We start from the raw sequence: 23,467 nt of genomic DNA on the forward strand, positions 1-23,467 counted from the left end.
TTTTGTGGTTGTTTTGGTAGAAGAGGGGGGGGGGGGGGGGGGGGGAGGCCTCTGAGCATGTTGAAAGTTACCTATTAAGAAAAAGGGCTGAAGCTTAGCATCTCTTGATAGAATTTATTGTTTCTACCTTTGCAATGGAATTTTCTGCTCCTGCATTCAACAGAAATTTTGTTCTTTTGCAGTGCACAATTGAAGAGAGTTATGCAAGGAAATATGCTTTACTGTAACCTGCTCTCTACATATTTCAATTTCCATGGCAATGTTCTCAGGTCGCCAATAACTGTTCATGTAACTTTTCCAATATTAAAAACACCAAGATAGTAGCCAGTGCCGCAAACTGTGATCCCACCAAATCCAGTGGGTAATTAGGTCCAGCCAACTTCAGAGAAAAGGATCAGAGACCATACCACTCAATACTGTTTTGCAAGAAAATTGCGAACCTTGGTACTTCATGTGCCAAAGCTCCACTGATGGACATAATTTCAATTGCACAATCTAAGAAACACTACGCTCATTAGACCAAATAGAGATTATTTAAGAAATACAAGCAAACAAAAGAAATTTCTTCAAATGAAAAACCTGCCAAATGGGCAGACATAACTATTTGTACAACTCCAGGACCCCAAGACTACCCACACAACATTCTAACTTTATGTCTTTAAATCCAGCTCTGATAGCCAAGGCCCGAACATCAGATTCTGATCGCTCTTTCCCTCCAGGATTTTGAGTCATCATGAGAGCATCAGTCTGGAAAATGCCTTTTACAAAGGCACTAGTATCAGGTTTTACGGGTAGAACCAAATCAACAACGATGACTTTGCCATGATCTGGTAGAGCTTTGAAGCAGTTCTTCAGCAGCTTTAAGCAGTGATCATCACTCCAATCATGGAGTATCATCTGGGACAAAATTGTGAATCAAGTTTACATTTTTTTTTTGTCGATACGATAGATTCTATGCTACAACTATTCCTACTCTAAACTACGTGGAGGGGGGACCTAAACAGGTCAAGGGGAATCCGGTGAACCACCACCGGTCCAGATGGGTGAATGAAGTTTACATGAGGACATCTTATATTGACATCGCTCATTCTAATAATAATGCAGTGAGAAGGCAGGACAACTGAGTTTTCATCTCTGTATGACAGTTAATGGTTTATATTGCATTTTCATTCATAAGCTAATTGCCATAGAGTTTTATTATTGGTTTTATACTAAACTAGAAAATCACCTAAGCTAGAAAGCAAAAAATTAAGAAACATCCTACACAGCATATTATACATGTCTCCCATCATACAACAATAACTTAAAAAGTAACATAAAAATTTATAATCATCCCTTATTGAAAATCCATGTTGTATGAAATCTATGGATTAACTAATACTGCTTTAAGAGTGACATTTTTTATTACCCCTCATATACATATGCACACTAAGTAAACAATATCCTGTGGTAATTCAAGAGGTCGACTTGCAAGGTTCTTGAATTGCATCAGCAGTTACTTGCACACAAAAATTTCACAGGAGAATAATCAGCAAATTAAACTTTTATAATGATACTTTTTACTTCATCAAATCTATAAAGAGTAAATTGATGCAGAATAAAAGAGGTTACCTTCATAAAAATAGCATCTCCTCCAGGAACGCTTTCAAACATGTCTCCACCAATGTGTTCCACTCCTGCAACAAATTTTTTGATAAGATAGAAATTACAGTACAACTACATCATAAAATTTCATATACTGGAAATGATGGTTTTTCATCATCGTGTTTGTGAACAGTTAATGTAAATGCACCAAATAAATGAACTTTTACGCATATATGTGAACACACATCTCGATGATTAGTACATCTGAAATGTAACAAGCTGCTTCATTGAACGTAATAAAAGTGATAGCATGAGTGGAAATACTCTGAAGTTCACTCTCCTACCACCATGAACCAATCTGTGCATTATGGAATTCTATGTTAGGAACTCACACAAGCTTCTACTCTTAATTTGACTTCAATGTCTATGAATTCTATTTTCTTTGCCAAACCAAAACTTTTATCTTTTTATCCAATCAAATAAAAGTATATGAAAAAAGAAACGGATAAACAAGTCCATATAAGAATCTTTGTTCATTCCTTCAGGCAACACCTACACATCTTAATTTCAATTAGCATCAAGGAAAAGTTTCTGTTTCCTCTTATTGTATTAAGCTGAACAAAGACTTAAAGTGAACTTGTGGTCCTTGTGATTAGCATTCATAATTTAGATGTGTTCTGTATAGAAAAAATTATTCTGATACAAAACATGACATACTCAGATAATGATGTGTGAGTTCCCTTGCACATGGGACATGTTGTTGAAAATAAATAAAATTAGAATTCTTCTGCAACAAGGAATTTGAGAAAAGCTTCTATCTCAAATTTGCTAATTATGGATATTAGAAACAATTTTCATTTTGTAGAATGAAGTTATCTAAGAAAAGATTTTACTCCAATTTTGTGAAATTCCTTACATCAAAATCAACTGTTTTTGTGAATGCTTACATGGTACACACAAAGAAACATGAAGACTATCAAAGTCTTGATAGAGGAAATTTACCAAGATAGGATGGCGCGTTTTCAATGACATGTGGAAGATCAAAATTGATACCCCTTATAGAAGGGTATTTTGATATAATCTTGTGAAGGGTTATTCCAAGACCACCACCAACATCAACCAATGTCTGAAGGTGCTCAAATCCTTTATATTGTTGAAGCAATTTTTTCATTGTTATGGCTGTAGGACCAACCATTCCCTTGTTGAAAAGCTCATTATACCTGGGATCTCTACTAGGGTAGTCAAATGCGTGCATTCCATGAACTCTATTAAATGGAATCCCTCCTTCAAGCAAAGAATTCCCAAGTTCATACCTAAAAAAAGAGCTATGTATTAACTTACCATATTGGATTCATGGAAAAGGTTAATGACTTGGCTATTTATCGCGCACATCTAGGAAATTACTTCAGGACTTCAGTATCAATATGCCAAGAGACAGGCAAAGCGCATAAGTAAACAATGAACTATAGACCAATATGAAATTAAAAATCCTTAAATAGATCAGGCCATTGCAAAGATTACATTGGATGAAAATCAAGTAGAGTCTTTGTCATCGAAACACCATGCCTGTAACCAATGATCTGTAGTAGCCCATTGAACTGCAAGATATATCTTTTACCATTTTCTGAGGCTTGAAAAATAGGAAAATCTTATTATATATTATCAAAAGCATGGGAAATTTTTCACATGGTAATATGAACAAAAAAGGAATTTTTGCATGGGCCTAACTGTATTGCAAGGGTTTCATATATCTAGAGTCTATGTTACACATTTTAGAACTACTATTCTTCCTTTTTCTATTCCTTTCTAGCAGATTAATAATTCATCTATATGTTAAGCCTTCAATGAATTACCCACAATCACTCCCCTCCATCCCACCTGATAACGTTGTCACCCTTGCTGATTTAGCCTTGGGACTTATTTTGTATTGAATAATTTATATCATTTTATAGAGCTTTTATACAATTTGATTAGTAGCAACTTCCACAGAGGCAAGATGTAAAGGCTAATTAAGAGATACCCCCACAATGAATGTCACCTTCTCACTTTGCACCCCTCATTGTCCTATTGGCTCAATCTGTCCGTGAGGTTTTCAGATAGCATCATGTGATACCACTATCCAAGTAGCCCCAAATTAAATACTATTTGATCAATGAAATGCACTTTTAGCAGAAAAGCACAATTAAATCTTCAATGAAAGAATAACTATTTGTGGATATGGGTAGAAAAATATGCACAACGTTGAGGCCTTGATCTAGCAGCTAAGGTTAAGGCACCAAGGAATTAGAGGTTCTGGGTTCAAATCTCCTTCTCCTTCCTCCTTCTTGAATCCCGTCCATCCCCTCCTAGAAAAAAATTAAAAAAAAAAAACAAAAACACAAGAGGACCCTATTAGTCCTTTCTTTTGTCTACCAGGTGACAAGATACAGATTTTACAAAATCATCAATTTCATTAAGGACATATTTATCTTTTGTTCTTCCATGACTTAATCCATTCTAATTCATGGTTTTTAGGTTGGTCGTATTATTACATCAGAAAATTTGCAAACTACGGATGTGTTGATCAAATTGGAAGATGTGGGCAGCAATAAAATTACGTTTTCTGAAGGGGAATTTTGTAGTTAATTTAAACGTATACAATGATTAACAAGCTTCACAGAAATCCAACAAGATGACAAAGACTCAGGTTGATCTATTCAGTACAACAAAATCAAGAAATCTCGGACTTGATCCATCAGTTTTCCATTTTTTTTAAATAATTTCTCACCAAAATCCAGAAGAAAAACAGAATTTCCCGAACTTTATGCACAAAAATACTAATGCAAAGCATTCTCAGAAAATCGAACCAGCTTACCAGCTATCAATCAAGACCTTATCTTGAAGCAACTCCATGGCAGGCGCCACTGAGTTCCCCTCCTCATCCGGCACAAAATATTCTGCTACCGGAGACAACCCGTAAACTCTTACATATCCAACATCGGTTTCCCCACCAGCACGTTCCCCGGCAACCTCAACTACGTCGCAAGTGAGCAGCGAGTAACTACTCAACAAGCGAAGCATTCTGTCGAGCATCGAAGCTACATCAGGATTATTAGTCACAGGCAACTGGGATGCGATTTCTGAAGGTGATAGCTTGGCTCTTGGGCCGGCTTTGGCAATGATTTCGAACAAATTTAGCTTTACAGCAGTGTATAAAACCATCGTCATTGATGCCGAGGTGACCAGCTGCATTGCGTACGAGAAGTTATCCTTTTCTCCTTCTTCCTTTCCATCTTCATAGGACGATGATGATGTTTTCAGCTGGGTGTTTACTGAATTCGCCATTTTCAACTGCAATTTCCATTTCTGCTTGCCTTACTCTTCTTCTTATAATGAAGCTCATTTTTTGTTTTTTTTTTTAAAAAATTTTCGATCTTTCTTTGTTTTTCTTTATTTGGGAGTGAAACAATGAACAATTCCGAACTAACGCTGGTTCGAATCATCTTCCAATTCCGAACTAACGTGGGACCAACATAGTTGAATCAATTGACAACAACGAGTCACTTTCACACCATAACCATAAAAAATGGTGCGCTCAATCAAAGAAAGATGAAGAGTTGGCCGAAATGGGCATTAAATACTTTTTGAGAAATCTCCGCCAAAGCAATGGTATGGCTATCAACCAAACAACGTAGCTTCACAGATCAAGAATTACAAGATTACCCCTTTTATTCGACCCTTTTCACAGGGTAATGGAGGGATCGTATCATTCGACTCTTTTCCATTGTTTCAATCATAATTACAATGCGTTTGATAAGTTTTTTTTTTTTTTTTTTGGAGTAGATGGGATCATACAACTATATGATTCGTCTGAAAAGGGCATGATAGAAATGGGCACAAGAAAGAGCAATAGGCCGAACCAGCCAACAAAAACGAAACGTCCCTTTAAGAGGTCCAAATAAACTAGATTTGAATAGGTTGAAAAAAAACATATAATCTTGGCAAGAGCGGCATTTCGCAAAATGGATGTTGCTGCGGTATGTTTACATGGTCAAAACAGAGGTGTGGAAAGTTAACGGAAAAGACATTCAAGCATTTTTGGCCACAAACGGTAGGGGAAGTGTGTTGGGCGGGCACGTGGAAAGGGCTTTTGTGACGTGCAACCGGAAGATCTATTGGGGGTTGAAGAGGACTCCAGCCGGGCATGTCAAATGTGGAGGGGCCGAAATTAAGCAACCGGGAAAGTGAGGGTTTGTACGCGAAAGTATGGCATGGAAAAAAGGCGCGAAGCTTACTGGATAAGCTAAAGAGTGCAGGCGTATTAGAAAGGAAAAAGCGCCAAAACCTGAGCAGGAGGAATAGCAGAAGATAGGGATTTGTTATGGAGCTGGCGGCGGAAATAGATGCTTCGGATATGCAGTGGGACAGTGAAGGAGAAAGCGAAAATGTAGTATCGCCGATGCATGAGAGTGGAACACCTTCAAATTTTAAAAGTTGCAGCAGTGAACGGAAGGCCATTCGTCGGACGGCGGAAACAATGGTAGTATCGCTGATGCATGAGAGTGGAACACCTTCGAATTATAAAAGTTGCAGCAGTGAAAGGAAGGCCATTCGTCGGACGGCGGAAACAATGGTAAGCCACTCAACTCATTCCGTGAAGAATATGGTGGATTGGATCTCGGATGAGCAGCGGCAAGCTGTCAGAGAGTTTGGATTCGGGTCAATTTTGAATGTGAAGGGAGTAGAGGTTGACGAAGAGATGTTGAAGTGGCTGGTGGATAACTTTGATGTAGATCGGAGGACACTGAACGTTCATGGGTACTGTCTACAGGTGACAGCCGAGGATGTGGAATGTGTACTTGGTTTGAGCAGCCGTGGGAAAGATATTGAAAGCGAAAAGCGAAGGCAAGAGATGGATACAGAGTTGGAAAGAGAATTGAATATCAGAATAAATAGCGGTGAAATTGTAGTGGAGGAATTGAGGCACAGTATATGTAGTTTGCATAACGAAGGCTTAGAATTCAAAGTGAAGTTCGTATTGTTTGTTGTTGGTAGGTTGTTAGCACCAAGTTTGGATGACAAAGTGAGCCGGGCTCTGGTGGCTGTAGTGGCTATAGAGGAGAATATGGAAAATTTGAACTGGTCGAAATTCATACTTGACAATTTGGTGAAGAGCATCCGTGATGGAGACGGCAACGGAATAGCGGGATGTGCACTTTTCTTGATGGTATAAGAAAGACGCACCATTTTGTATTAGAGATAGGAATTACTGGAATAATGAAATTAAACTTTGATAGAAAAGACCCGTAAATGATGGTAGGCGTTTTTGTCCGTGCAGATTTACTATCTGGAACGATTCTATATCGAGGGTGAGGACGAGTTTCGCAAGTTCCAGCCGAGAGGGCCGAGGCTAAGATTTTGGGGAAGGTACGAGATTAATGAAAGCGTGCGAATATTGAGGAGGAATCACATATTTGAGGGGGAACAGGTAATGTAAAATCCTTTCGTGTGAATTGTTGTTGAAATTGCAATCTGCATTTTGTGACGTTACTAGTAGTACAAAACTGAAGGGTTGTAGTGACAGGGCAATGTGCAGTTTTACAATAACATAAGCTGTAGAGAAGACATTGATAGAAGACTGATTGAAATTGAATGTGGTAATAAAGATGTGAAGGATAGTATTGGTAGAATGGAAGCAATGATTGAATGTCGTTTTGAAAGGCTGAGGAGCATGTATGAAAGTGGAAGGGTGTGCAAAACAAACCGGGCACTTGGTGTGGAGGGTGGGCAGAAGGACGATTGGCGCGGTAATGTTAAAAGAGGGAGTGAGTTACATAAATTGAGTCCTACAACGCCAGATGTTAGGTCCAAAAGCAGGAGTGAAAATGATAGAGTCACTACGAATAGTACTGTAATGGGTGAAAAGAGTGCATCGAAAATTACAAAGTGGAGGAGTAGAAAGAGACTAAGGATGGGCAATACGGAGAAGCCTGTGGGGGAAGACAAACAAAACAGAAGGCAAGGTAAAAGAATAAAGGTATGCATCGGTTTGTGCCAAGGTATTTCTAGCATTAGAAAAGTAAAGTATAAATTGTAGTTTTATGTACAGATGGATAGCAGTGTGATGAACAAGTGTCAAACGAAGATCGTTGCTTTATTGGCAAAGGTGAGTATTCCAACGTTCTAGAATTACTAAAGTATGGGAAATTATAGACAATGAAAGATGACATATTTTTGTGGTAGCAGGAAACGAGGCTGGCATCTATCGGGGAAAAATTGAGTGAGGGACGAGCAAAAATACTGAAGTTCTTGTTTGACACTCAGCTGTCGCAAGGGTATGTACTGGATCATGGATTTGTTAAATCAACAGTTCTATTTTGTTTTATCCTTTATTTGAAATTGCAATGGGAAAGGGGACAGAAAAGTATTTGCAATTATAAGGTTGACTAAATATGTAGTATGATTATCCCCATAGGGGAGAGGGCATAGGAACGAAAATCTTCGAAGCAGTTAAAATTGGTTTACAAGTGAGCACAAAACTTACAATTTGTGTGCTGTCAATCATGCCACCTTATATAAAAAGCAAGGGTAGGTAACATGGTTGCATATAGAATAAAAGGTGAGTATTCCAGAAGTTTGAGAATGGAAGTACAATGAAAACTCAATGACCCTTATGGTGAGTACATAACCGCCTTAGGCTAACTCAATGACCCTAAGGACCGATTGAGTCATTGAAACCGTGATTGCTGGTTGTATTAGTGAGGAAGACCGAACCTAGTCTAGCCGTTTTAACTCGAGTCATTGAAAATGATGATATCAAGTTTGTAGATTATGAAACCGTAATACACATAGGGAAAAGATTAATGTACGCTGTTGTAATGACAGGGAAGTACTGGTGTCAATTAAGGGGCAGACAGCAAGTCGGGATGCAATGGCGTCGTTGCTTCCTGAAAAACCCATGGCATGTGATGTGAGTAAATCGAGGGATTGAAATTGGGTGGTGTTGTGTGGACTGTTTCACGGAGGACGAAGTGATGTGACTTGAGTTTGGTGCAGATAATCAATTGCTATTGTGCGATGAAAACAGCACGGCAGCAAAGGCGTCCTGACGATCAGTCAATGTGATGGTGGTTCATGCCAATTTGGTTTCAGGTACAAGTGTTCGGCCAAAGTTGGGGGCTTGTGAGTACGTACATTCATATTAAAATGTCATATTTTACTGTCGTGTTGTAGCAAGAGATTTTGGAGTTCAACAAATCAGCAGACGAGCTGTACTGTACATATCTACAGGAATGTAAAGTAGGAGGTAATATAAAAAAGTGTGAGAAGGTACGAGCAGCTGCCCTGTTATGTAGCATAATGGAATAGATACAGATTGCCATGATGATGACTAACTAACCGCTGCTATGCTTCAGATATTCGTGCCAATGTGGCACGATGAGCATTGGTATATGTGTGTGGTGGACATGGGAAGCGAAGAAGTATTAATTTATGATTCAATGAGAGGAGACGAGCAAACGGAAATGAATAGGCGCAGCTCCGTGGAGACAGTGGTAAACTAAGTTGGTTTGTCAAACATTTCATGAACACGACCATCACCTTTACAATTGGTGGCAGTAAACTTAAAATTGCATATGTTTTTCTTGTATGGCCGTCAGATTGAAAGGTTGGAAGCAGCGCTGACTTATGGTTTGGAGGGGCAGTATTCGTCATGCCTTTGGCTGTACAAAATAAAAGCTGCAGCCACATGTCCACAGCAACGGAATGCGTAAGTTGCATGTGCATAGGTTTGGAAGTTTTTTCCATAGTTCAGCAACGGTTGTCTAAAAATGTGGTTATGGTTTGTAATGCAGGTGGGATTGTGGGTTATTGATGCTGAAGTACATGGATATGTTATCAAGTGGAATTGGAAGCTGGAAATGGAATCAGGTAAGGAAAAAGGAATGGCGTCGTATGCTGTAACAGTAAGTGTGTATGCTTGCATTGGTTGCGAACGATGGAGATAGTAACAAATTTATCGGTGCAGTACAATTCGGAGCAGGAGCGGCGCAAAGTAGCACTGTCTTTGGTTCTGGATGATGCCAACGTTGTCCGTCATCAAATTATGCGGAAAGCGAACACGCACAGGAGGTTGGAGATGAATAAAGTTGAGGTTCGATGAAGGTGGCAAGATAGAGAGACAAAGTAGCGGCATTTTGTGGAAAGGGCCATGTTTTAGGCGGTGTCATAGTCGGATGGACGTCGTCGTAGCCTAAAATGTAGAAGACGGAGACAGAGAGTCCAAAAGCTGCCATAGCAAGGCAAGCGGTTGGTGTGTATCTATGAGTTTCATTAGAGGAAGGGAAAGCAAAGTTCAACCGAGCAAACTCGCCGGTGGTGGTGCGGGGAGACCTTGCCATGGGGATAACGAGTACCACAATCTTCATGTGGTCGAGAGTTAAGAGAAGATTTGTGGGTGGTTATGAGTAGCGTACAGTGATCCATGGTATGCAGTCATTAGAAATAAATGAAAAAAGATTGAAATTTTTGATTTGTGGTAATTAAAGTTATGTATCGCGAGAGTTTATGAATTAGGTGTCTTGACGTATCCGAAACAATTTGTCTTAACACGGACTTTTAACCTGCAATAGGTTAGTTTCTTGCTTTGCATTCTATGCTAACGGGTAAATGACACTCAAGTATAATATCGATCCGATTTTATCGAACAAATAAAGTGGCCATACATAGCTGGTGTTTTATTGCAAACCGTGTTCAATTAAATTTTATCCGATAAGTGAATTAGTAAGTATGGCATATTGGTACTCTGTCTCATAGTGGAGGAAATCGATAAAGAGCCGGTGTTTTATTGGAAAAGGGGTTTTACTAGAGAACTGATTGATAAATAAATGTATTAATGGAAAAATGGGTGCATTGTTCTTATAATGGAGGAAGGTCATAAAAAGCTGGTCTTTTATGGGAAAGTGATACATTACGGAAGTGACCGCTATTTGGTTTATGAAATTATCCCAAAAATATTAGAATTAATTAATTTATTTATATAAAAAATTATAATATATATTTTAGTATAATTTACTGATTGATTTTAATTTTATTGGATAAAAAAATTGTTTTATGGAAAAGGGAACTCTGTTGTTATATTGGAGAAAAGCCATGAAAAGCTGGGGTTTTATTGCAAAACGAGTTATCATATATTTTATCCGATAAATGAATCTATTAATGGAAAAATGGGTGCATTGTTCTTATAATGGAGGAAGGTAATAAAGAGCTGGTCTTTTATGGGAAAGTGATACATTACGGAAGTGACCGCTATTTGGTTTATGAAATTATCCCAAAAAATTTAGAATTAGTTTATTTATTTATATAAAAAATTATAATATACATTTTAGTATAATTTACTGATTGATTTTAATTTTATTGGATAAAAAAATTGTTTTATGGAAAAGGGTACTCTGTTGTTATACTGGAGAAAAGCCATGAAAAGCTGGGGTTTTATTGCAAAACGAGTTATCATATATTTTATCCGATAAATGAATCTATTAATGAAAAAATGGGTGCATTGTTCTTATAATGGAGGAAGGTAATAAAGAGCTGGTCTTTTATGGGAAAGTGATACATTACGGAAGTGACCGCTATTTGGTTTATGAAATTATCCCAAAAAATTTAGAATTAGTTTATTTATTTATATAAAAAATTATAATATACATTTTAGTATAATTTACTGATTGATTTTAATTTTATTGGATAAAAAAATTGTTTTATGGAAAAGGGTACTCTGTTGTTATATTGGAGAAAAGCCATAAAAAGCTGGGGTTTTATTGCAAAACGAGCTATCATATATTTTATCCGATAAATGAATCTATTAATGGAAAAATGGGTGCATTGTTCTTATAATGGAGGAAGGTAATAAAGAGCTGGCCTTTTATGGGAAAGTGATACATTACGGAAGTGACCGCTATTTGGTTTATGAAATTATCCCAAAAAATTTAGAATTAGTTTATTTATTTATATAAAAAATTATAATATACATTTTAGTATAATTTACTGATTGATTTTAATTTTATTGGATAAAAAAATTGTTTTATGGAAAAGGGTACTTTGTTGTTATATTGGAGAAAAGCCATAAAAACTGGGGTTTTATTGCAAAACGAGCTATCATATATTTTATCCGATAAATGAATCTATTAATGGAAAAATGGGTGCATTGTTCTTATAATGGAGGAAGGTAATAAAGAGCTGGCCTTTTATGGGAAAGTGATACATTACGGATGTGACCGCCCAAAAAATTTAGAATTAGTTTATTTATTTATATAAAAAATTATAATATATTTTTATTTAATACACTGTGTAATTGTACTAATATTTTTTATAATTCTAGAGAATATTATATATTAATAAGTATAATTTTTAGTATATATTACTATATTTGTAATAACAAATATAATTATATAATATATTATTACTACATACACATATATATTATAAATATATGGACATATATATTTGCATGATGGGAAACATCTGTGCCTGCGTCATGTGCATCCCTTCAATAACGTATTCCAATTTGTACAACGAATGCATCAATACAGGCCCAGAAATGTATTGTAAGTTCTCCAAGCCTGTCAGCAGCATAGACATCCCCATTCAAAAGTGAGGCAATCTTAAGCTCCTAGTCCAGCAGCTAATTTTCCCTATCGAAGTACATATTCAACCAGGGGTTAGCTAAAGGAATACATTACTCATACAGACTTCGTGTTGGGTTTGAAGATTCCATTGCTGGACTTTATTTTGGTACAGACGCAAAGCAAGGAGCCTAGCTCAATTAATGTCAACCATTGCTCCCTGACCAACTGTTAGTATTGCACGTATCCGAGAGGTTAACCAGACGGGCAGATTTAGTGAGTGACATTTAGATCCTTAATGTTTAGACGATAAGTTGCCAACAAACAATTAGAATGAGAACAGGCTAAACTTACTACATGCCAATGTGGTCTGAAGTATATGGCTGACGCATCCTGCATTTGACAGCAATTACAAATTTTATCTGATAATTTTTCCTCATGTGCATTCGGGAACCTGCATACAACATACGTCATTCCCAACTTCGACATTTTTAGAATTTGCATAAAAAAACTCAGCGATGGCCCTTTGCAAACAAAAACAGAAGGGAAGAAAGTAGTACCAACATATATGAATTAGACAGACCCAGTGTCTGACTAAAGCACAAAAGTTTTTAACCTGTGTGTCCCATCAGAAGATAGGTTCTCTCCTTCCAATGGTTTGGAGAAGCTTCCGTACAGTGAACGGCCCATAAACTGATCTTCCTCATGCTTTCAAATTTTCCTTTTTTTCTTGGTCTGTGCATATGATCAGACGCAATTTTAGCTATCAAAAAAACGAAATGAACTATTGTCAACATAGTCCTGAACATGAATGCATCTAAATACCTCCGGAGGATATATGTTTGGGGCTTCCCGTTTGCGCGTCACTTGCTTTGCTGTGTTCTGCAGTCCAAGCTTGCTGACAACATTAACATAAAAGTTCCAATCCACACTGCCTTCTGTTACGGGTGATTGTCCAAAACGGTTTTGCTTAATGAAATCTTGTACATTATCAGCACGGGCCAATTTCTTCAGGTGTCCTACAAAATCTCCTTCAGGATCTGCAAATAAGTTTTGTGTCAGGCCAATCTTTGAACGGATGCTCTTCCGTAGCAAAAGCCACATTTCAAAGCCAAAAAGACCAGGTCTTACCCAAATAATTGTCTTCTACAGTGTAACATGTATAAGAGGTGGGGAAGATGGCATTGTACGGCTGAAGAACGAGTAATATGGAAACAGTTAGGCCTGATCATGTTGTTTGTGCATACTGGAACATATACAACATAACGATCAGTTCCCGTATGGTGCACTTACAGAATTAAGGACGGATTTATACGGAGAATCATCGACTAATATCGTGTTAGAGCTGTTGTACGACTTATATTCTCCCCACACACGTTTCAGGTCCTTAAACATCACCGTTTTGTCTGGATTTTCCCTAAGCCTGGTTTGTGTCATAGTGCACCGCGACTGATCCTGCACAATATTGATTGTTCCCGACTTTGATTTATCAGAAGTCTTACACACGGACTGACTACACACAATCGAAGTAATTTGTGAATGACATCTCACCCAAACAAATAACAGTCTCTGCTCCAAACGTTCATTCATTTTTTTGGATAGACTGTCCAACACTGGTTGAATGTTGTGGCTGCAGAAAACACAACTGTCTTGAATTAAGGGAACAACAGAAAAACTTGTGGACGTTCTAGTTAATCAAGTAATTGAAATATAGGTTGGCGGATACCTTAGCTTTGATGACCAAACAGCGACCTCAAAATATGACAGACAGACCTGCAAAAATTCACGGCAATGTGGTCTGAAGTTAAAGTCCCGATTTCTGGTCATCCTTGTAAATGCACTGCCCAGAAGCACTCCATTCAAATCAAGAATAAGAAGCTTCTTCTTTGAATCATTGCTGGACGCAAGTTCTGGCGGGTTTTTTTTCACCCTTGTACCTTCGGCTGGGGAAAAATTGAAGGCATACAGCATTTCAGCACATGGATTGTGCATGTGAGATCAAATTTGAATGTCATAATGAGAAATCAAACAAGAGGAAATGGAAAGTGTAAAGCAAAGTTCTGGGGCCGAGGATTTATTACAATGGTGTCACAAGGAGATGCATCGGAACAGAGGTACATACACTTTTTATGGTTTCCTTTATACAATGATTAATTTCGTACCAATAATTTGCTACAGCCCTAAAGAATTTAAAATTTAATATTGCCTTCATATGCAACGAACCAATTACAGTAAAGGCGAGACATAATGTACCGTTCCCTGTTTCCTGATGGCCCACATCCTTGGTAGCATGATCTTGCAAATCTCCTCTGGTTACAGCCTCATGTGCCTGTTTATTTTCTATCAGGAAAGCAGCATAAGCGAATGGGTCCGCAAGTTTACCCAAAGCGATCTCCCAGGCAATAAATTTTCTAGCAATGACAACATCAAGCTGTACATACATTCAGAAACAATGTCAGACGCAATAGAGTCAGCTTGCCACAAGGGGTTGTCAATGTGTGCACTTACAAATTCTGGCCGACACCCCTTTGCCCAACATTGCGCAAACTTCAAAGTGAAAACCCCGCAACTCGCCCCGTCTGTCTGTTTTAGTTTGTGTTTTACAAGAATAAATGTCCAGGGTTGATTTTCGTGGAAAATTTCCATCAAAATCCATTCCTAAAAAAGGAAATAAATACAGCAGGTTTCGAATGTTAGAAAAATGTTACCTTCTTCGGAAACGAAGCTAAGGTACGCTTTTGGAGTATACTCACCACAGATTGCATCAAACCTTGGTAGATGGTTTTGTAATTGTCCATAGAATCAACAATGTACACCTGTTTGTCCTTGACATGTGCAATCATGAGCAACCAATGATTTGAATAAATGATTGGGAAAAAAATCTGCAATCGCATACAACAAGCAATGTTGAATGTGTTAAAAGCTAAGGCATGTTAGGCTAAATCCAATTCCACTAACATGCAGCTGCTACTCATATTGTATAAGAATGTTAAGGCGAGAATGATAGCTAATGTTTACCTTTTCAGGATTTGACTGATAGTCGTCATTGCTTTGATCAACGAATGTCTTTTTGGTTGCGGGAGATATGCATGGATAGTCTAACACGCATTTAAGCTACAACCAAGTGATTGAGAAGCAAGTATTAGGTCCACATTTTGCAAGGCACAACAGCACATACAATAATTTTCGTTACGTACCCAAAACATAGGATTGAAGAAAACGAATTGCTTATATTCTTTCTGGAGTAAGTGAAGGTACTGGGTCACAACCTTCACAGAATGGAACAAATTCAAACATTCAACATCGAGTGGACAATTTTTAGCGAGATTAGTGAACAAGGTAGGCCTGTGCAATCGCATAAAAAACTTACTTTGTCACTGATTAGTGTGTCCTGAAGCATCACTTCCTCCAGTTCTTCTCTTGTAATATCAAAGAGATGCTGCCTATCTAGTGTACTCACACAGCTGTGAACAATGATTGACATGATTACAATAATCAGATGAAAGCGAGATCAGTGTTAGCCAAAGAAAATACCGACACTTTAACATACATCTGCGGGACGAGTTCTCTGACATGAAAGCGTACGGCTTCTTTCAATTCATCAGGTGCTACGCCGGAAGCTTGTGGTAGACACTGGACAATAAAGGTATTAGCATATAAAAAGGGGATTACATGAGAGTGCAAGAGCATGTCTTACATCTCGTAGAAATGGCAATTTCTCAATTCCGCAGTCCTTCACTTCGATGGCACCAACCCTTTGTAAAATTTGTGTCACTTTATCCGCAACCTAGTCATACAAATATTGGGTTATGCTCCTGTGTTGCCATCGAGAAGAAGAAACAAAAAGGAGTAAAATAACTTTGTCACATACACTTGCCCCTTTTCTGGTTTGTTCAGACAGTATGACAACATCTTGAAGGTGTGCCTTTTCCCCCACAACCGGCCCCACCTCGACCCCAGCACACTTCCCCCCCTTATCCATCTTATTTATTTCTTCAACTTTTCTATTCGCGTCCCCAGTCTCACCAATGACAGCATCAGAGGTATAGGATTTCTTCCACATCCAACCACCATCTTCAGCTTTGAATGCCAGTTTTTTGAAGTACGATACTCCCATATTTTGGGCGTAAAATCCTCTGTCAACATGGTCAGCCAAGAATGGCACATTAAAGCGCCTAAAGAGCCTGGTCAGCAACATACCAAATGGGAGATGTGTTCTCTTATTCTCCCTGCTCTTAATCTTCCTAATCCTGTTGAGCATTGTTGCAATGATCAAATTGGCTATGTTGACGGGTTGTTTGTGTAACATATGCCACAATATAACTCTTTCTAATGCACTAATGGAAGTGATACTTCCGGCTTTGGGTAAAATGTTATGAGTTATTATCAGATGTAACAGCCGTGGCAACACTTTCATATACGGCGCATAAAACTTAGTTTTTTTCCCCGTGTTCATAACTCTGTCACCATTTTGCCTAATCTCTCCAAGAAATTCTAGGTCATTGTACCCCTTCACAGCAACCTTATCTACATTCTTTGCGCTAATCCGTTTATAGTCAACAGTGTATCCACTGTCAACCAACCCAAACTCTGAACACAAAACCTCGGTAGACACTGACACTTCTACATTCCTAACGACTGAACGCAGAACTGACTTCTGCTTATTTGCCCTACAGTTAGCATAGAATTCCCTAACCATCGCATCATAGCACTTGTCATTATTTGCCATCAAATTTAACAAATTTTGGGCATTCAGATATTCCGTGATATCAATACACTCACCAGCGAGAGCTTCTACGTCGACCCACATGCCTGCATACACTGGAAGACTCATACAGGCCTCCATGTTACTGCCTATGCTTGCTCCGGGATGCGATTCAATTGTTGAGTACTTTGAGCAACAGAGGAAGCGAACGCGATAAATCTACTTCTTCTTCGACCTTGCCGCGAAAAACTTTTCGAAAAGCTCCAAATTTCAGAAAGGGGGGGGAAAGCTTTAACCGAAACTGTTAAGTGTGTTTACACAACAACGGAGCTTTTGATGGGCTAAACAGGAGAAACGATGAGAAGTTCACGAAAGACAAGCTTTTTGTGGGATAATTGATGAGGCGGGGACGGGCGTGGAGGGGAGGCAAACCCGATTTACATATTCGAAAATCAACCCGTTTCGGTATTGGAGCGTGTATTCGAATCGGGTTATGCGCAAGCCAAATAACTTTGGCAGCAGATTACAATCTATATAATAACAAATGTAATTATGCTTTTATATAATTAATTAATATTATATACACATATATTATAAGGGATACCCTCAGAAACCTCCCCCGAATGTCCTTATGGAAAAATCATGAAATGGATAATTTATGGACGATAGCCAAAAAGAGCTCCCGTTTTATTCAACAACTTGTTTATTTTCATTTCATCCGATAAATAAATTTGTTTACGGAAAAATGGGTACTCTTTTCTTATAATAAAGGAGAGCCATAAAGAGCATCACTTTTATTGTAAATCGAGTTTATTTTTTATATTATCCGATAAATATATTTATTTCTGGAAAAAAGGGTACTCTGTTATTATAATGCAGGAAGACCATAAAGAGCTGGTCTTTTACTACAAAGTGATACTTTACAGACTGGGACCACGATTTGGATTATCAAATTATGCAAAGAAAATTATGTCATTATTATATATTTTTTGTTATGCATTGTATAATTATACTAATATATTATATCACTATACAGTATATTATACATTAATTAAAATTTTTTATAAATGTATATTATAAATACTGTTATAGTATATATTTACATATTACTATTTAAATATATTTATAAATGTATTTTATATGTGCATATAATTATAATATATATGTGTATATAGTAATATAAAATTAAAGATTAGCATAATTATATAATGCATTATATGAATATGTATAATAATTAATTAATTAAGTTGACAAAATCATTCAGCAATTTTCTTTGGATAATTTCATAAATCAAATCGTGGTCTATTCATCGTAGTATCACATTGTCTTAAAAGACAAGCTCTTTATGGCTTGCCTCCATTATAAGAACAGAGTACCCTTTTTTCCATAAGTAAATTGTTTTGCAGTATCTAATCAACCACCATTTCGTTTGTACTTAGTAAACTTCTCACTTCACTACAGTATCCGTCACGTAGATCACTGCTGAGGAGTTCCCTCTTTACCTTCTAACTATCATCCTTTATTCTTACATTTCATACACGTTTGTCTACAACGGCGTTTTGTCGAGAAAATGTCAGAACATACAAGGGCCAAGATAAGCTGTTTATGTTTTCATACCAGTAATATTAAGAGAGTAAGAAGTAGCGGTCAATTCAGTTGGCAAACATAAAAAAAGCGTAACGATGTGTTGTCAACATTCAATCTTACACACTAACGATATGGCAGGGCAGCACAAATTGCTCGAATTTCTTCATCGCAAGCGCACCCTTCACATGTACTCTCCTCCACTTCATCGGGATGCATAGGCCATGAAGATGTTTTCCTCTCATGTGTCATGGCACAACAAATGGGCGTTGGGTTTAGAAACACAGGATTCTTGACCCATATCATCCTCAGCAGCGCTCGCAAATTCTGACGGCAAAGATTCACTCTGCCTTGAAGAAGTCTGGATTTCATGAGCAGTCTCATACCTTTGCGCTTTAACTCGTCCCCACCAACAAAGATGTAAATTATTCCCAACGCATATGCAGCATCGGCATGGCCTGAATTAGCAGCTTCTTCCAGGTTTTCCAATGCTGAGTCCTCGTGCTTATCCGAAAAAAAATCAACCTAAGCAGTTCCAAGGTTGATATTACAGTCTTGCGAAATGTATGAGTAACGAAAAAGTTTAAAAGTGCAGGCAGAACAGTGGCGGCGAGACAACAGTTATTTACTGGGGCCCAAAGCTGCAGTAACCTGTTGTACGCCAATCTTTTGGGTGAAGTGTGCTGACCAAAATCACATTGAAGCTCAAATGAAAGAGATGATGTGAGCTTGGTGTAGAAATTTTGTAACTCAAGTATGGTTATGGAATGTTAGTTCATTACTATTCCATTTAAAACATTACCGAATTTTCCCATGACTATTGCGTCTTACGTTCCAAAGCAACCCAACTTACCACTCCTTTTCGGTACAAGGCTTCTGGATTTTTGCTTTGTCTGCACTTCTTCAAGAACCTCGACACTTTGTGGTTTTTTGGCCACGGAACGATTTCAAACCTGTCGAGGGACACCCGCTGGTAAATGTTCTTTGCCTCGGAAACTTCGTTGAACAACTTACAGCTGCAAAATAATAGAAATGATCCATTAAACTAAAACGAAAAGCACAGAATGGAACAAGAATACGCCTCTTCCAGTTTGTATCATCCATAGCAGAACGAACCACAGTTTTGCCCGGAAAAGATCAGCGGATGAAGAAGACGCGACACGTGCAAGCACCTCGGATAGCACCTCGGTTGGAAGGGAGAGGATGGAGGTTCGTGAACTCCGTTTTTGTGCGTTGGCCATGACCGGTTAACTCCTTTTACTGGGCACAGTTTAGTGAATCCCTGAAAGCCCCAAGAATGGAGTAAACTTCAAACAAAAACTACTTCCTCATAAAATCCAAAAATGATAGATCAGGTGTAATATCCCACTGTTTCTGGACATCCGACTAACCTTAGCGTTCGTTCGAACAGAAATGGGAAAGTGGCGACTTCTCCTGCAAACGACGCAATATTCTGTCGTCAAAAAACTGTCATCCGTAACATTTTTTCAAACCAACCAACGTATGTGTCAATACGGTCAATTCATCAGAACCGTAACAATACACCGATAGCAAGGGAAGATGAACAGTCATGAACTACACGTACATCGTAAATTTACGGGCGTTAATCGCATAGCAAAGGAGGTTCCACAGTGATAAACAGGGAGGGTTAGTTCGTACCTGTGGTCGTCAACCAACTCGTAGAAGCCGGTAGCACAGATTTGGTAGACAGGTCGGGCGGGGTAAATGGCAACCAAAAGGTCGCGTCCGATGCATATCCACACTGACTCCTCGTATGCTGCCACGAACGGGGTAAATGGCAACCAAAAGGTTGCGTCCTTCAAACTTGTCCAGACTCACTCCTCCTATGCTGCCACGAACGTCGTAACCCGAACCCATTAATTGAGAAGACGCACAAAGAGCTGCTGTTGACAAATGTTTGGGTAAATGCCATAAAGAGCTGGTGTTTTTCCTCTGTAACGCTCGAAATTCCACACTTTGGGGGGGGGAAAGTTTAAACCGACACTGTTCAGTGTGTTTACACAACGGCGGAGGCGTTGATGGGCTAAACAGAAAAAACGATGAGAAGTTCAAGTAAGACAAGCTTTTTGTGGGATAATTGATGTGGCGGGGACGGGCGTGGAGGGGAGGCAAACCCGATTTACATATTGGAAAATCAACCCGTTTCGGTACTGGAGCGTGTATTCCGAATCGGGTTATGCGGAAGCCAAATTACTTTGGCAGCAGATTACAATCTATTGATATTAACAATTGTAATTATGTTTTTATATAATTTATTAATATTATATACACATATATTATAAGGGATACCCTCAGAAACCTCCCCCGAATTAGCTTATGGAAAAATCATGAAATGGATATTTTATGGACGATAGCCAAAAAGAGCTCGCGTTTTATTCAAGAACTTGTTTATTTTCATTTAATCCGATAAATAAATTTGTAATCGAAAAAATGGGTACTCTTTTCTTATAATAAAGGAGAGCCATAAAGAGCATCAGTTTTATTGTAAATCGAGTTTATTTTTTATATTATCCGATAAATATATTTATTTATGGAAAAAAGGGCACTCTGTTATTATAATGCAGGAAGACCATAAAGAGCTGGTCTTATACTACAAAGTGATACTTTACAGACTGGGACCACGATTTGGTGAGGCTTTTCCAGCAGTAATACTTTTGTTATAAAACTAATAAAATTAAATACTATAATTGAATTGAAAACATACTAGGTTACAAGTTACGTCCGCTACTAAACCCTTGTTCCCTATAAAACTTTCGGTATGTTTCCAAAAAAAAATCTGAAACTTAACGTACTACAAAACATGCCACTTTATTTTTAAGAGCTGGTATAGTATGCGTTGTTTGTTCAAATTTTCCTAAACCGTCATATCATTATTGTTATGTGAAATAAAAACCATACTAGTTCTGTCTTGGCCGGTAGTTGCTGCTATAAAGAGCTAGTATGTTTGCCACAAAAATTTGGTTCAAAACATACTAGTTTTCCACCGTCCGCTATTTAACCAATATTTCCTATAAAGAGCTGGTATGTTTCCCATACAAAGAAGGTACAATGTTTGCCATATAGAGCTGGTATGTCATGCGCAATTTCGTTTTCTTATTTTAACTTTCACATATTCAATTTATGTTAAATACATAAATTTAACTTTCAAAAATTGGCGCCAAATTACTTCTTCTATTGCCGCCTAGCAGTAATAATTTTTTAATCACCTTCATTACATATTAAATTTCTGTTATTGTCGTTAAATGTAATTACCAACCAGCTTTTGGAATTGTCAATTAGTTTACGTGAGTACAATTTATAAGCTGATATACTAATATTCGTTTTGCATAGGTTTCCTCTATTACGAGTTTCTTCCATTTAATTAGTTCTCTCTCTCTTGCATTTAATTAGTTTAATTACTTACTTATTTTATGTTAAATAGATAACCTACTAGTTCACTTAAAATTCCACAATTTTTGAAATGTATTTCGTTCTAATTCTTCTGAAAAGATACACTTATTGCGTAATTTATAAAATGTGTTTACTAAATTGTAAGTACCTTTTTTTTTCTAAAGAAAGTAAAATTCTGGACAAAGAGGTGAGCTACCTCCACTTTTTAAGCACAAAAATACTCATTAATATAGCTCTTATGTGTAGCCTGGCATAGAGATTAATATCTATTAATGTTTGTCAAGTTTTCTTATTGGAATACCCTTGTGTTTTGACAGGGAAAAAAATCTTTTTCCCTTACCACTTTTTTTTTTCAGACAAGATTCTATATCTACTCCCACTCTACACTAAGCGGAAGGGTGGATCCAAATGGGTCAATAGAGAATTCAGAGGGAACTAAACTGCCATCGGACTAAATGAGTAGAAAGCACCCGCTGATGACATTTTCAGCAAATTTTGGACAAGAACGCAGGTCAAGAAATTCGGACAAATGGATCGATCTCTTGACCTATACCCAAAAAAAGATGTTTCTGGTGGTCAACTACTATAAAAGTAGCTAGTTTTTTTTCCCTATCACCCTTGACCCAGTCTTCTGCTTTGCTATCTTTTCTCTTCCACTGCCTCCACCACCATGCCAACTATTTACTTCTCCAACCACGTCCTCTTTCGCCTCCCGCATCTCTTCCCAATCCGTATCCATTTTAGTACCCACGACACCATCCAAGAAAGATCCACTTTCCTCCCTAGCCTTGCAATGTAAGTATCAATTTGAACATTATATAGATGCAAGGATGAATTTGTTTTTTCATGAGCAATTGTTGTGCATAGGAGCAAAATAACATTTATCCTATTTCACCAAAAAAGGGGTTGAGGAGTCATTTTCAAATTAAAAGGGGTTCAAAATGTTATTTGCAAATACACCATATGAATTATCCAAAAATGGTACTATATTTCCTACAAAATATAAATGAATAAAATTTTTCAATATTGTATCGCTTTAATTTTGAAGCCACAGATACGTATAATTCAAAGTATTACCATTTTTTTTTCAATATGAGATATTAGAGGAGGACAGAATTTTGAAAAATAGGCATATATATAGATTCTCGATATACCAAAACGGTATGAATAAAGGGAGAAAATATGAAGAAATTTGAGAATTAAAGGAGCTACTTTAGTTATATTGTTATTTTTAAAATTACAAATATGTCATTGTTTTGTTTTCCGCAAAGAATCCTATATCAATGCATATATGTAACATAGCTATTTCCAAATAGAGAATCCTTTCAGCTTCAAAATCCATGATTTTGAGGGTTAGAACACTTATATAAATTGTTAAAGAACGGTGCATTGGCATGTTAGAGAATTAAGAATTGATATACCTAAAATTTAGTTCTTTTTCTCATTTTTAAGGTTAAGGATATAGTTAATCATAAGAAAATATAATTAATGACTAAGTAGTTTATTCGATTTTCTTAACTCGGCTATTTTTTTCTCCCAAAATATAGTCCCCTTTTTTTTTCCCTTTTCTGAAAAAGAATTGTAA

At 37.5% G+C, this 23,467-nt stretch overlaps 2 protein-coding genes across 2 annotated transcripts; both read right to left on the minus strand.

Moving 5' to 3' along the window:
* Positions 1–380: 380 nt before the first annotated feature.
* Positions 381–5,184, minus strand: LOC113701099 (cathecol O-methyltransferase 1-like). Its single transcript, XM_027221601.2, has 4 exons — positions 4,439–5,184; positions 2,587–2,897; positions 1,612–1,676; positions 381–897 (listed from the first exon to the last, which is right to left on the minus strand). Exons 1-4 carry the CDS (start codon positions 4,906–4,908, stop codon positions 601–603), a joined length of 1,143 nt encoding a protein of 380 aa, XP_027077402.2. The 5' UTR covers positions 4,909–5,184; the 3' UTR covers positions 381–600.
* Positions 5,185–18,597: 13,413 nt separating this feature from the next.
* Positions 18,598–22,621, minus strand: LOC113740818 (uncharacterized). The gene is made up of 4 exons (XM_072044801.1): positions 22,499–22,621; positions 19,863–19,924; positions 19,325–19,487; positions 18,598–18,996 (listed from the first exon to the last, which is right to left on the minus strand). Exons 1-4 carry the CDS (start codon positions 22,619–22,621, stop codon positions 18,598–18,600), a joined length of 747 nt encoding a protein of 248 aa, XP_071900902.1.
* Between the last annotated feature and the right edge of the window lie 846 nt (positions 22,622–23,467).

The sequence above is a fragment of the Coffea arabica genome, chromosome 1c (assembly GCF_036785885.1).
Source record: "Coffea arabica cultivar ET-39 chromosome 1c, Coffea Arabica ET-39 HiFi, whole genome shotgun sequence".
Taxonomy (NCBI): Eukaryota; Viridiplantae; Streptophyta; class Magnoliopsida; order Gentianales; family Rubiaceae; genus Coffea; species Coffea arabica.

What these genes read in the sequence shown, in the direction of transcription:
- LOC113701099 (XM_027221601.2), bottom strand. Translation starts at nt 4,908, where the DNA reads ATGGCGAATTCAGTAAACACCCAGCTGAAAACATCATCATCGTCCTAT. An exon ending in AAACGCGCCATCCTATCTTG is followed by an intron (nt 1,677 to 2,586) that starts GTAAATTTCCTC and finishes AATTTGTTGCAG; the next exon opens with GAGTGGAACACATTGGTGGA. An exon ending in GAGATGCTATTTTTATGAAG is followed by an intron (nt 898 to 1,611) that starts GTAACCTCTTTT and finishes ATTTTGTCCCAG; the next exon opens with ATGATACTCCATGATTGGAG.
- LOC113740818 (XM_072044801.1), bottom strand. Translation starts at nt 22,621, where the DNA reads ATGGATACGGATTGGGAAGAGATGCGGGAGGCGAAAGAGGACGTGGTT. An exon ending in CTGTTCGAACGAACGCTAAG is followed by an intron (nt 19,488 to 19,862) that starts GTTAGTCGGATG and finishes ATTATTTTGCAG; the next exon opens with CTGTAAGTTGTTCAACGAAG. An exon ending in CCTTGTACCGAAAAGGAGTG is followed by an intron (nt 18,997 to 19,324) that starts GTAAGTTGGGTT and finishes GGAACTGCTTAG; the next exon opens with GTTGATTTTTTTTCGGATAA.